General features: G+C 33.5%; 1 protein-coding gene across 1 annotated transcript; it reads left to right on the top strand.

Moving 5' to 3' along the window:
• The first annotated feature begins 955 nt into the window (after positions 1-955).
• Positions 956-11,603, top strand: LOC128554131 (uncharacterized). Its single transcript, XM_053535378.1, has 8 exons — positions 956-1,116; positions 4,993-5,022; positions 5,377-5,586; positions 5,892-6,059; positions 6,557-6,712; positions 7,422-7,521; positions 9,755-9,790; positions 10,198-11,603. Exons 1-8 carry the CDS (start codon positions 1,071-1,073, stop codon positions 10,307-10,309), a joined length of 858 nt encoding a protein of 285 aa, XP_053391353.1. The 5' UTR covers positions 956-1,070; the 3' UTR covers positions 10,310-11,603.
• The last annotated feature ends 4,385 nt before the right edge of the window (positions 11,604-15,988 follow it).

The following is a 15,988-nucleotide window of genomic DNA, read 5'->3' as shown; positions in this document are numbered from 1 at the left end:
CTTTGTTTGCATACTGGACAATGTTTATGTAAAGTTACAGTAAGATATAAGCAATAGTAATAAAGATATGACAGAAAAACACAGGTTGCCGAAAAACTTAACCTTAAAAATAACATAAGTATAACACCTTGGTGACCTTGTTTGGGGTATAATGGGCCCAGTCCCTACACATATTTGTTTGCATACTGGACAATGTTTATGTGAAGTTACAGTAAGATATAATCAATATTAACAAAGATATGACAGAAAAAGAAAGGTTGCCGAAAAACTTTAACCTTAAAAATAACCTAAATATATCAGCTCAGCTTGGTGCCCTTGACTTTAGGTGTAATGGGCTCAGCCCCTACACATACATTGTTTGTATACTGGACAATGTTTATGTGAAGTTTCAGTAAGATATAAGCGATAGTAACAAAGATATGACAGAAAAACAAAGGTTGCCGAAAAACTTTAATAAAGAAGGGTCACTCCGACGCCGGGCGAATAGTATAGCCCCCCACCCCCTCCCCCTATTTTCCGAATAGTGGAGGTAAAATTACAACTAGCTAAATTCGTCATTCAGTTACGCTGGCGGTGTCGGTACTGTTGTCACCAGAGTCATATAAATCATATAAACAATTAAAACTGAAAAATATAAAAATGTTCTCACTAATAGGCTCGAACCACCGATTTCACGCATAATGTGTTGTAACCACTGAGCCACAGATGCGTGTTTCACTTACAATACTAATAATGATATTTAGACACTTAACCAAATTTGCTTTCCGGAAAACATACGGATAGCACCGAAGTTGGGCAGAATATTATGATATCGAATGCACAAAGCGTATAATGTATGAACCTTTCACAGGTTAATAAAATAGCACAATACATTGAAGATATATTGATCTGATAATTGCGTAAGCGTCATTGTCCTATTCGAATATGAAGGTTTTATTCATTCCACAAAATAGATACCCAATACGCGGCACGCTATGTTTACATTTAAAATAGTTGTGCAAGCAGTACTATATAGCAGACGTTTACATATCAAATAGTTTTTGTTGACTGTATGTCATGGATGTAAAAATATGAAAACCATATTTTGGGTTTTATTCGTTGCATTTGTGGACGGAGGTAAATAATTCAGCTTCATATATTTTAGTACTATTCATTTTATCGCAGACAAGTTAGCGTGTCATAATTGCTTGTTACGTATTTAGTTTTATTGAATTTACACATCAATAGCGTTGTTGAGACTATTATGGCGTTTTAATTTTAAGGAATAAGTAAATAAACAGTCGGTTGCACTCTCGTTAAAAACAAAAGATATACCATGTAAGATCAATAGTTAGCTTGATGGTGCAGTAGGCTGAGTAGATAGACGTGTTATCATTTTGTGTTGATTGTTTTGAAGGTTTGAATTATGTATCGGTCCATTTTGTTTTTATTTTACATTCCATACTTTTTGTAAAAACAGGAATGAATATAAATAAGTTTGTTTCTTGTTTTCTTATAAAATCGGTAGTATTTTTAAATCAATCGATACTGTGCAATGCTATTTAAACTGAAGTGTAATAGGGAATCGATCCTACCGCTTGAAGCGACGAAAATCGGGATCGTTCCCTCTGCGGTAACATGCGATATATACCGAATAAGATATAATAACGAGTTAAAAATGTGCTCTCAAGCACGTGCACAGAACGTCTGACCTCGGATTTTTTTGGAAAAATACGCCTTTTCCTTGAGCTTAATAAACGTCTACATACCTTGTCCGAACCGCGACGTCTTGCACATCAGTATAAATATGGGCAGCATCGTCTTTATTCCAAAATCTACCTTTAAACTGATAGAAACGCATATTTCTTTGCAAACTGATGGTTTGTATCGATTCCCGATTGAGGCATTGGCTTATTTCATATTATTATTAAAAATCTATAAGCTTCAATAACATTAGATTATATTAAAGGCGAAGTGTAGTTAAACATAATCACGTTTTAATAATGGCGGACAAGTTAGGATTAGATTAACTAACTTGTGTTTTGTCTTCGCTGAATTGTATTGAAAAGAAAAATGAATTGAATTGAATTTATTCAAATTATTTTATTCAAATGTGAAAGCTATTGTGAAAACAACTTTCTTTTTACCTTCATAATGTAGCCGAAAATGGGGAAAACTAACTTATAAAATGTTTGTGACATCACGACTTATCTTGATAGAAAGTAATAATACCTAAACATATTAGGAATAAAATGAACGGCATATGTGCGTCCGTCTGTCAAATAAAAGCTGTATTGGCATATTCTTCTATACAGAAAAAGTCCACAATTTTCAGAATATTATAGAATCATGAGAATATTCCATAGACGATATGTTTTAGTGATTTTGTCTTATATCAACCCAACATACATAACCCTTCCTGACCCATTTGACCGCTGTTCGATTTTAAACGATAACAATGACAATACTAGTATGGCCATGTGTGGTTCGGATATATTGAGTATTGACCAGATTGTGCTTTCAGTTTAAGGTTTCCGACCTGGTTCGTGGCCCCTTGAGCGGGATACACACTAATATGTACATGGGGTAACCTCAGGGGTTGAGAAAGATATATGTTTGGATAATAGAATAACGACCATGCCTGGATTTTGTGACTTATTTTGAGCGCCGATGACCACGACGTATACATATTTTACTACAGTTTATATCCGTTCTGGCTACAGTTTGAAATGAATATCTGATAGTTTGGATAGAGTTCAGGGCAGATCATAGAAGGTGACCAGACAATGTTCGAACTTAAAATATTTCACTATTTCGACAATATCTGGAACGTTTTCGACCTGGGTCTAGCGCTTATGACCGACACATATACTCGTTCTACATATAAATATCTTCAAATCTAAATGAGTTGAAATCAATGATCACGAAGGACCAGAAACTATAACAATACTGAGATGAAGCCGGGGCGACTTTTTACGGCCGCCACACAGCACTTAACATTTTTAGTAACATGCAGGGGAAATATACGCAATATGTTAATAAAAGAGTTTGTATTTTACAGTTATCTATTTGATATTTTAGATTTTTAGATTTTAAACAAAATTTGCACCACGCAAATTAGATTCGTCTCAAAATCTAAGTACATGGCGATTTGTCTAATAATTTTTGCATTACCTTCTATGATTCTGGAACGCACTAGAAGTAAATTTCAGAAGTACCTGATTCATTTTTTGTTGGGTTTAACGTCGCACCGACACAATTATAGGTCATATGGCGACTTTCCAGCTTTTGATGGTGGAGGAAGACCCCAGGTACCCCTCCTATTTCATCACGAACTGGCACCTGGGTAGAACCACCGGCCTTCCGTAAGCCAGCTAGATGGATTCTTCACATGAAGAATTCGACGCCCGGAGTGAGGCTCGAACACACATCGATGAGGGGCAAGTGATTTGAAGTCAGCGACCTTAACCACTCAGCCACGACCTGATTCATGATTCATCTACTATGACCCAATATTCTGAACCACAATCTCTCTACACTTTGATCTCTACTAGTCTGAAACTTTTTTTATCCTACTTACTTACGTAATTACGTATTTAAACTTTTCTTTAAAACAAAAGACCGATGTTTGTAAAATTATTAAGTCTTAACTATTAACAACGATATGTATAATTTATTATTGCCTTTCAAGGATTATCTAAAAGGTTATTTCAAAAAATAATATGACGTCAGAAATCAGCATTTCGGATTTTTAAAATTCATTTCAGAAACTTTTCAGAAAAGTGTTCATTAGTTTCGTTTATTTGTCTCTTCTCATGCAATTCTTTCTTAATGTGTAAATAATTAGTGTAATAATTCTGCCGATGACTTAATATTTTAATCAATATCAATATCTATTGGCAAACATTAATTTTATACTTCCGCATGACAATAATATTTGTTATATTAAACAATTATTTTTTTCTTAATAAGATATTAACACCATGCCTTTTGTCAAGTCTTAGATAAAAGCAAAAGATAATTTTATTGAACTATTACAATGAACCAATCTATTGATCGTTGTATTTGTGAATGTTATATGACATTTGAAGCTTACAATAAAGTAACTGCGTATTGAGATATTAATATATTCTGGACTACATTCAAGTCTTCGAAGATCGATAAATAAATACATGTCATTATATTCTATTCATTTTACGTATTTGCCTAACAGTCTTTTTGTATATCAGATAACCAACACATAAAAAATAAAGGTAAAACGCGCTTTCTTTGCTTTTCATATAAGTGCATTTTACTACTAGAAAGGCAATTCACTAAGTACAAGTATCAAGGATGTTTATTAAAATGGAAGCATTGCAATTATAAATCGTATGATATAAGGTTTCACAAATCATCTACAAAACAAGTATACACAACTGCAAAACAACTTTCTTTGAAGATTATTATTTGAATCACCAACAAAATGCCATATTGACGAAATGCCTGTAATACACTGACTGACTCCGAACTTTACCTTGAAGAGTATAAGACCCACTGACTCCTCAATGGTACGTAAAAATAATGGTACATGAGCAATGTTGAACTATAAACATTTGCAAACTTCATATAGAATTAGAATATGAGTATCACAGTTATTTTCTGGATAACAAATGCAATAGTATAGTATCTTTGCCACCCGTCTATCGTTGAAAACATAGGTAGACGGACTAAAATGGCAAGGGACAGATTTGTATTGTGCACGTTTTCTAAATAAAAAAGTAGATATATAAACATTACGTATTGTCATAATGCAGTATATTGACTCCCATTTTGTACAATGTATGAACAAAATTATAATATTATTTAAAGTTATGAATATGAATATGGATCGACTGTCTACCCTCGGCCCTCCGCTAAAATGCGACGGTGAATTTCAAAAATCAAGATTGCTTTTAATATCTAAACATAATATTTTTGAAGCTGACCGCTGGAGAGCACCTGGACATATCAGATTGGGATTTATTTATCTTTCAGGTTACGGTCTCTGTGAATTTTCTGGCCAAGGTGAGTAAAATACTTTTTTATTTAAAAATACTATACGATGTACTTAATATTATTATCGTAAAATACATAATTAATCAATTAAGATGAAGTGTAGTGCTTTTGTTGAGTCTGTTTTTATCACCTATTGTTGTCTATATCTTTATGTAATCATGAGTCTATGGTCAATTACATTTTATCTGTTTATGACCAAAACGACTGTAGACTTATATACTTTCCAATTAAGTAATGAAATCATTTTGAACTTAATGACAATAAAACACAACCTTAAATAAAATCTGATTCTCCAAATCAAAAGAAGTTTGCATTTACTTTTAACTCTATGTTTGAACATATTTAATTATGCTTCATTTCTAGAACCATGCCTCTTCAAGAACAACAGAGAGTTACCGTATTCAGTCTACACAAGGCATCCTTCAATTGACTACTCCTCCGCAACGGATGATACCAAATATTGTGACCTGTTTGCACTTAGTCACGGTGTATGGTACCGTAGTAGTTACAATATGACGAACTACTGCGTCGATCACAGGAAATGTGGGACCAATGATCCGATATATCTAAATGGTTTGTCTTTTGTCTGTTTGGTTCTCTAATGATACTGCTCAACAAACGTCTTTAGACAGATTTGACGTTTAAATTTCAGAAGTCTTTAAAAAATTGTAAATGAAGTGTTTTGAACTATCTTCAAGCGTAAACCTGGATCTTATAGACGTTGGGTACATTGACAAATAGAAATAAATAAAATAGTTGTAAACATCAATCGAAATTAGACAGATAAGTTAAAAATTTCGTTTTATTTAAGTCAATATAATGAGTTCAGCAAATGGTCTGTTATCAAAGCTGGACAGACAATTAAACTTTATTTTCAGGGAGTATACCGGGTCCAGCAGACGGTGTTGTCGATGCAACAGCTTGTGTCCGAACGTTTGGAAATTGTTGTGAAAAAATTTTGAATCTAAGAATCAAGCACTGTGAATATTTTATGGTTTATTGTTTCCTGGACCTGCACTCTGCATGTCATAGCAGATTCTGTTTTGGTAAGAGATATAACAGTTTACAATAACTGAAATTAACATGTAAAATTCAACTCATTCAAAAGTGCTTATTTCTCCTGTAATCAATTTGGTTGGATGCTTTATACAATTGTTTGAAAAGAAAATTAAATCATCAACGGAACCACAGATATCTCAGCCATTATGTAGACAAATTTCGAAAGTTATTGATTGCACCCATACAAAAAATAGTAAATTTAAAGAATAATACTTTCAATAATAATGATAATAATACAAAATGATAATAATAATGATACATCATCTTATCATTATTTTATGTGTGAGGTAGAAATTATTATTCAGTTCCACACAGTGCCCCCAAATTATTACACCATCGTGTAAGCGGTATTGTAAAAATATTATTACTTAGTTTGCCGAATAAATTTTATTTAGTGCATTTATTAAGATGATAACTCGTCTTTTGATTTTCTTCTTTTTTATAATATTACATTTTATTGACGAGTACTTTGATATAAAAACAGATGTTGACCTAGATGTTGAAACAACAACGACGACAACAACAACAACAACAACTACAACATCAACAACAACTACTACTACAACAACAACACCTGCCCCAACTACAATAGCACCAGAATATCCGTCTGGTGACAAACATCATGGAAAGCAATACAAGGGTACTGATGTATATTTCTGTATCATGTATCAGCATAACATCCTGGTGTCGATTCTGTTTTCGTATCATCATGAAATCTTTTTGATTACTGTTGTTATAATAATGCATTAAATACCATTTTGTATCTTACTGATCGGATAATCAATGTCATAACCGCTTTATAACGACAAAGACTATTATAAAGAGATTTAGGTTCAAGCCTGTAAAATCAATGAATGAGTTTAGTGCAACTGAACTGATTTATAGCATATTACGCTACGTGTACTTAGTGTATCATCCTAGAAATCGTTGTTGTAGAATTAAATTTTTCATTATGTTGCCAAGACAATGTTCTAAACCTAACTTTTACGTATAAAATATGTAAGAAAATAAAATAAAAAATATACAATTCCTTTCTCACCAAAAAATGTAAAGTGCTTGGTTAAAGGATCCGGCATCAGATTCCCGGTCTGGTAGACAAAGGTTTAAATCGCTGTTATTATTTATAGACTACAATATGTTTAATGGCTATCGCTTTGCAATATGTTGGTAAGTTTTCAGATACTTGCATTTAACGGGTAAATCCTTGTAAACAACCGTCATATAATAAACAAAACTTCTATTGAAAAATGGCGTTAACCACTAAACAGTTTTAGAAATGTCATTAGTTATTATTACTATGTAAATCATATAGCGACTAATAGAATTGTAGAATACTATTTGTCTTTTAGGTGAAAACAAAGGGACGGTAATTGTACTGGCAACTCTGCTTGCTCTGATTTCAATAATGACGATAGGAATCTTGGGAATGTTCATCTATCATCTCAGAAGGTAATGTTTAAAAGCTGCTGCCTAATGTTTGCATAAATATTCAAATATATACTGTAGAATGAATGACAAACATTAAACAGATGTTAAGGAAAAGTGGTAGAGAGATTTTTAGAATTTGCTACATATCGTTGCAGTTCTGTTTTGATAAAACGAAGTGGATACAATGATATAATTTGAACTTCAGGGGCGAGAATCATATCACCTATGCAACTAGTTCAATAATCTTACAATGGAAACTACACGTAATTAACATTTTGTGTATCACATACACAATACAAATGCAAGACAAACCGACAGTTTGCTTCCAGTCAGATATTATCAACATGCAAACTATAAAAGTAACTGGGCAACTTAATCCTGAACTGAGATCTATTCATAACGACACATCAAATGATAAGTTCTTTATTGAAATCAAGCATGTTTCTGTAACTTTCTAGTAAAATGTACTGAACAATTGTGTCATTAAGGAGATTGGTAAGTAAAATAAATCTACAATGCACACATACGTCATATAACATTCCAGGAATAAGGATTATAATCTATCTAATTTAATGTAATTTATTTTCCCTCTGGTGCATATAAATAGAAACGCATGTGATGTTCTTAATTTGCAACATGAAGATTGTTTGCCATTGTGTATGTTTTCAGTGAATTAGCGCATCAGCATATTATTTTTTTGGAGCCGACTAATGTATATGATACTTAAACCTTACAAGACGTGTAGATATTAAAAAAGCCTACAATTGTGTAGTCACTCACTCTTTTTCATTATATAACACAACTTTTAATTTATCATTTCATGATAAAGTTGTATGAATCACCATTTTATCATATCGCTTTAATACGTATTGCATTGCTCCTGAGGACTGACTTGTGGTTACTTTGATTTTAGCCCGTATACTATTAGGATGCAGTTTGTAAACTATGGAATATTATACATAATGATTACTTTTTAATAAAATATTTGTAAAAGTTATCAAAAGAGAAAACGATCCGAAAATCGTAAATAACAGTGCATCCCTTTACAGTCAGTCTGTACGCTTCTTTATTTGATGGTGTTATGCTCTGTAGTACATTTCTCTTAAATCATACAAGAACGGACGGAGTGCGTGGACTTTACTCTTATACATCGGATATTTAATTTACTGTGTACAATCTGGTATTTGGTTACTCATATGAAGAATTATCTCATTGGGAAATTATTCATTAACACTTCCTTGTCTAACTAGTTGAAGATAGGTAAGTGTGAGGTTTGCATATCCCTAACTCGTTTAAAACAGCACTCCACAACCTTAATTGTCATTCTTCTATAAAACCGTTGATCTTTGTCGGTTTTTGGCATGCAAAAACGGCGATGGGGTGGGGGAGGGGCCTGTACCAACAAAGAGTTTCTCGTGAGCGCCTGATGTTGCTGAACGTTTCGGATTTTGCTTTCCGGGCCCAACGCAAACAAAAATAAAATGGCCTGAACAGGTTTTTGCCGATTACGGTACGTTTGAGGAAGACAGTAACTCTGCCGTGTTTGTAAACTCACATGTTGCCATTAACTCATAAATAAGTTGTACGTATGTCGGGCCTAAATGTTTTTCTATGTTATCTGGATTAGTGGCGTTACGCTATTACTTCTGGTCTTAACGTGCAGAGATGCATTCAAGTAAATTGCAAGCATTTTTTTGAAAATACAATTTTGATTTAAATCAAGAAAGTGAACACGCTAAATTATTTTACACTGCAGTTTATAAGTTTGTTTCTATCTATTTTACACATCTATACAGCCTTATATGGAATGTCAAACATAAAAAAAGACGTTGGAATGGTAACATTATCTAACAGTGATTTTGAAGGATGTTTTTGTTTTATTTGCTTTTGAATATTTTAGTACGAATCGTAAACATTTATGGTTGTAATATTTTTAGAATTGCTGCAACTCAGCTTATTGCATTTTCTTTTGTTTTGAATTTAAGTTTGAACTTCTATTATATCTAATATCAAACTAGTTACAAATGGTCGTTTTACTAAATAAGCCATTTATAACATTTTCCTGTCTGAAGGAATATTTTAATTGAATAGATGATAAGTATTATTTGATGTGTGAGTCATTTGAGTCATCAGCTTGATAAAAAAGGGAGTTATTTTGTTAGGTTTACGAAGTTGGAAAAGGTGGGTAAGTATATGATACTAAGACATATGATAAATAGATAATACATTTACATATCTTTATTATTATTTTCAGGCAAAAGGTATCTGACGAGGGTCAGATCACCAAAAGGTAAGTAAGGTATAAGCTCGTATTTTTCAACATGCACATGGCTCAAAATGTTCAATTTATACTGATTGTCGTCTTGAAACATGTCGTCCAGCGTCAGTTTAGGATACACGGTCGTAATTCATACAATTGTTTGAACTTCAGCGACCATTTTTTTACCCAATATTGTGTCATCTCATCCATAGTAAAAATAATTTATACGTATTGTTACAACAAGCCTGCATGTTTTATCGTGTGCACCTTCAACCAGATTTAACATGAAAAAGTTTATATAAATTTTTCATGTAACATATTGGCAAATTTCTGAAAACTACTTGAATGGTCATACTGTAGTCATTGAAGAACCTCTTTTAATTTGAGTTCTTTTCTATGTGTACAGATTAATATGGCTGTTGTATTTTATTCTTCAGTTCCAGTCCAGTTGTATCAGCAAGAGATGTAATACCAGTATATGAGAAGACGAGTATCCATTCATGTGAAAACAGTTTACCACCGATAGAGCAAAAACTTCAATTCAAGTGAGAGCTGCCGAATCAGACTGTTGAAGATGTCGTTGATTCATTTAGGAAATGTTTTTCATACTTACCCTTTGACAACCCATGCACAAGAAATTTATCAATTTACTCTAATGTTTATCTTAATAGCTGATATTACATGAGTGTCTTTTTCATATTGAATTTGCTAAACGAGTTGAATAAAATGATAAAATGCGAGGCTCTGCCTACGAGTTAAATAAAGTTAATATGGAAAGTCACAAATGTAATATTCTTTTTATCACATGTTTGCTTTTCCTGTCGAAAAATAAAAAATTCTACTTTCTTTAACTATACAAACAAGTCGATTTGATCAACGTCTCCTATACTATAAACGACGTAAACGTCAAAGCTTTATTACACTAGCATATTGTCACGGGGGACTTTTATGTATCTCTTACATATGGGTTCTGTATGAGAAGTCTGTAAATATATGTATAATATATTTATTACAATACAATGTATATCAATCTATCTATTAGATAATGGCAGACAACAATAATAAAGGGGTTCACGTAAAACGTTACATACGATTTCTCATTAAAAGCATATCACAAATGCATTATAAACAATATATGACTTAACTAAAACGTAACATATAGTGTGTGTATTAAATAATAGATCGGACGTACCTGTAAATATATGTATAATATGACTATCTATCTTATCTATCTATCAGATAAGGGCGGACAACAATAATAAAGGGGTTCACGGGAAGGGTTATCTGATTTAGTATGGTACGGCATCCGTCAGTAGAGCATTGTATTTGAATGTATAGGTCGTAGAGGAGAATGCATAATAAAATATTGGAATGTAATATATAAATTACACTGATACTATAGACCTGAGACAATTCTTACTTTATGACTTATGACAGTATTATCATTTTATGTAATGGCTTTATTACACTCCCGCGACGTCAAACATGTGATAAATAGAAATAACCATATAAATGGATATTATTAGAAATACTTCCCTTGCAGCACTACTGTATATGTTTATTATTGTGTATATCATATCTTCCAAAATACTGAGGAAAATGACGTTTTTTACCTTACATTATTTTAAACTGAATTATGATATTTTCCATTACTTGTGCTTCTATCAAGATCCAAACGTTCGTTTTCTTAAGAGTGTTCCTTTAAAATATTTCACTGTCAAATTCATGCTCATAGCTACCAATTTAAACAAATTTAAAATCTTTATTCATACAAAATTTTATATATCGTTTATGTGTGACTTTGTTAAATAAGAAATATCATAGAAACGATTTGTGAAAATAGTGTTACAGTGTTGATGTTGTTCTAAATTTCAAAATGGGGCCTCCCTGGCCAAGTAGTAAAGGTTCGCATTACATGCCCCTCACCGATTTCGGGTTGAGCCTTGCTCAGGGCGTTGAATTCTTTATGTGAAGAAGCCATCAAGCAGGTTTACGATGGTATAATGAACGGATTGGGCACCTTGGCTCTTTCTCCATCATCGAAAGCTGGAAAGTCGCCATTTCACGTATAATTGTGTCGATATGGCGTTGAGTGCTAAACGCCAAACTAATCAACAAAAAAATCAACTCTCAAAAATAGGAGAGAGGAGTAAAATCATATAAATGATTTATGAATCTACCTAAAGTAGTTGTTTATTTCAGCCCTTCAAAAGCATCTCATGAAAGCTGCGTCGTTTCACTCCTTCACAAAACTGTGCTTCGGCATTAATTATTATATCAATACTGTTCCTGGTTTGTAGTTCATCTTACTTACAATTTACTGACAATTACGTATGACGTACTTACGCCTATTTACATTTACGAAATAGTTACTTCAACCTAAAATTAAGGATGAACCAATGCACTCTGCTGGCTTCGTGGTTCAAATAGATTGTAGAGAATGTTTGATTATCTCGAATTAATACCGGTGAAATTCATCGAAAATAAATACCTGACTTAAGTTGAAGATTTTACTTAAGTTTGTGGTGATTTCAGCTTACATCTAAGAAAAAACTTAAGTCCTATTCATAAAACAGCTTAAACTTAAAATACGTAAGAAATGACTTAAGTCAGAAAAGAAACTGGCGTTGTGAGTACGGTTAAAGTGTTGTTTTTCAGATAAAAGCATTTTAAACGTAATTTTGCATGTTGTATCTGTCTGAAATTAATGTTGTTGTTTTTTTTGTTGTTTTTTTTTTGTCCACAATAAAAGCCAAGAATTACTTATTAAGTTGTTTTTTGAATAACAAATATACTTATTATTAATAAGTAAAATAAATTTCTAACCTAATTAATACTTAAGTAAATAATCAATTTCTTATACGTATACTTAAGATGCTTTATGAATACGGCCCCTGATCGACAGTGATTTTAAGCAATATGTTAACAAGTTATTTATGAAATAAACTCATAAATAAACATTTTAAAATATATTAGAACGATGTTGCAAGAATATAGCTTGATGTTGCGTTACTCGTTCGGCAAGTTCTCCAGACAAATTTGACATAAAGTCATCTAAGACGACACGAGTTATCGCCCCGGTAACTGCATATATATTGACTTAATTCTGAAATTCATACTGAATGAGTTAATCTTCATACTTCATACAGTCATATGTTCAAACAAAATGAATCGGCAAAACATTTATAACATTTATTTCACTGTCAAATAGATCGTTATCCATTTGTGTAATATATGAAATTCTTCTAAATATGTTTGGATCTGTTTATAATGACAGCTAGTGCTTATATGTCACACTACGACTGTTCAAATACTTTCACCTCTCGGGATGCATCAACGAATCTGGCAACGTAAACTAACTCAGACATGCAAAACAAGTATTGAAATGAATAAACATAGTCATGTCAAACAAATATTGAAATCAATAAACACAAATATGCAAAACATGTATTGAATCAGTCAACATAAACATGTAAAAAAGTGTTGAAATTAATCCACATAGACCTGCAAATTTAGTATTGAATTCAAAACATTTATTGTCCAATCAACGCACACTTAAATCATTTATATATTTGACATTGACATATATATGCATTTGCAATGCAAAGTAAATGTTATGTACCTATCATTTTAAAACATATAAATACTCAGGCTCTCCAACAATACATTTGAAAAATCTAGGAGAAAAATAGGAATTTTTCAAGCAGAAAACTAGGAAAAAATAGGAAAATCTAGGAATACTGAGACAAAACCTAGGAGGTATTATCAGATAAAGTGTTACCTTGTTGCTGTTTTTCTATATAATTACTATACATATAAGCTATACAGAAATCTTTGACTGGGTGGGGGTGGAGTGGTCACCAGTCTAGAACAAAGATGTCACCGCCGAGAAGCTCAGCGAGGTACTGGAGGGGTGCCTTTGCCCATATTAGAGGGTTTTGGAATTTTGTTGAAATGCAGGTATGAACTGGTGGCCTCTGCATCCATCAATTTATTGGTGGCTGTACAGCACTCATTTTAGGGGGTCAGGGGGGCCTCTCCCTCTACCCCTGGAAAATTTTGAAATTCAGGTATGAAATGGTGGCCTCTGGTGCGTTTCTGCGTCTAAATTTTGAGTAAGATTTATTCCTTTCCCAAAACAGTAGGTTGCATCTTTGATGAGTATAGGTCACTTCTCAGCCAACGGAGGGCACGGCCCCCTCGGCCCGGCCATGGGTCAGGGCCTGGTGTTCAGCTGACTGTAAATTTGCTTCTGCAGTTCCTGTTTGGCATCACTTAAGCATAGTCCAAATGTATCAGTGACACCAAACCACTACTGCCAGTAACACGGGCAAGTCAGCTGAACATCTCTACATTGTTTTCTGCAAGAAAATCTTCAAAGCACATTTAAAACACAAAAATGAAACATTCAGACATAATACTGCAAATGAAAAACTAGGAACTCTAGGAGCATTTTAGAAAAACTAGGAGCACTTTTAAAAAACTAGGAAAAACTAGGAAAACTAGGAAAAACTAGGAATGGCTGGAGAGCCTGAATACTGACCAACCTAATGAGTAGTGCAAGCCTAAAGTTATTTGCGCAGAAGTTAACTGGCCGCTGTTACGTAACTAAAATACTGTTGAAAACCGGCGTTAAACCCACAACAAACAAACAAAAAGCAAGCCCAAAACCTCGTTTAGCAATGTCCTTGGGAATACAATCTAAATGATAGCGACAAATGTTATTACTACTTTATTACTAATTTGAAAACCTATCCCGTATTAAGAAAACAAAACGCTTCGACTAAACGGAAGCAGTTATTCCTGTTAAATGACGGGTAGAAATTATTCAACGGGAAATCACGGACACATTACTGAAGTACACTTATAAACGTTTCTTGAATTACAACCAGCAGTTCAAACAGTCGTATCGTACTTTTGTTTCGGCAGATGACCATGTACACAACTTGTTTGTTATGACGATATGGAGTGGGGGGTAGGGGGAGGGTCTCAAGTTTTGGCGGCTTGTCACCAAGTTATCATTTTTGAGAATATTTGTTGAATTCGAAATGTTAGTGAAACAATTTTCAAAGTTGACTTTAGACTTCATGTAATCAAGTTTGGCTGTGGGTCATATACTTATACTTTCTGTGAAATCGTATCACATTTTGAGAAAATGTTGCATTTATAGACGGCCATAGCGTGACATCATATCAACTTTAAAATATTATTTTCTTTATTTTCTATAAAAGATAATAGTTAAGGGTAGATTTCTCGGAAGCATAGAGCACCAAAAACACAGCCTCAGAGCCACGCATTTACATAGTAGGCCCACAACAAAAAGAAACTGTAATGGAAATATATTTCAGACGGATTGCTTCAAACATCCAACAATCCAACAAGTACATATTAATTTATGCTAAAGGAAGGAAATAGTAAGGGGCGAAATGGGGTCAGGGTGGTGGTGGGGGGGGGGGGGGGGGGGGGGGGGGAAGCGGAATCAGAAGGGGAAAGATGAACAAGGACGAATATACAAGAGAAGGACGTGTTCTTTAAAAACAGTCGCACTACAACGTAAACCACAATAGCGCAGACACTCATGTACCAAAGATAAACACACAACTACGATCAACTGATTAACATAGAAAAACGAACAAGCAATACATACGAAAACAGTAGGGCACCGTTATAGACTCACAAGCATACAAATGCACTCAAACAAGTATGAAAAAAACAATCAAGTACCGTCTTGGGATCCGGCTGCCAAAACAAAGGGAAGCCACGAAAACTTACTAAAAGTTAAGGGGGAGGGGATGCAAAAAGTAGCGTAAATGCAAGGAAAAGGAGAGGGCAATAGGGGGAGTGGGGCGGAGGAAAAACGCTTACAGCAAACAAGAAAACATACGCAACAAACAATACAAGAGAGACAAAACAATCAGTTGAAAATAGGGGCACCGCCTTGAACGACCAGTAACCTAAATAAAGAAAACTGGGGGTTTAAACGCGCTAAGGGCATGCCAACTTCGCACTTACCCTATTTTTCAACAAGTTAAACCACACAATGTAAATAAAATCCCCGATGAGAAAGGCTCTAACATTAGTGCAAAAGTAACAGATAAATAAAGCAAAACATAGAATTAAGGTAAATTTAAGGTACAATTACACCAATGTACTCAACAACTTGTCTAAAGTCAGAGCAACAAGAGCCTAACTTTTAAGGGCAAGACTAAGAAAACTGTAAGACAAAAA

This window comes from Mercenaria mercenaria, unplaced genomic scaffold (assembly GCF_021730395.1).
Source record: "Mercenaria mercenaria strain notata unplaced genomic scaffold, MADL_Memer_1 contig_4740, whole genome shotgun sequence".
Lineage (NCBI taxonomy): Eukaryota > Metazoa > Mollusca > Bivalvia > Venerida > Veneridae > Mercenaria > Mercenaria mercenaria.
Note: the sequence above shows the minus strand (reverse complement) of the source record. Positions and strands in the feature narration are given on the sequence as shown.

Bases quoted from the DNA above. Each gene is read 5' to 3' on its own strand.
- LOC128554131 (XM_053535378.1), top strand. From the start codon at position 1,071: ATGAAAACCATATTTTGGGTTTTATTCGTTGCATTTGTGGACGGAG. The intron at 1,117-4,992 runs GTAAATAATTCA...TTTATCTTTCAG, and splicing joins CGTTGCATTTGTGGACGGAG to GTTACGGTCTCTGTGAATTT. The intron at 5,023-5,376 runs GTGAGTAAAATA...CTTCATTTCTAG, and splicing joins CTGTGAATTTTCTGGCCAAG to AACCATGCCTCTTCAAGAAC.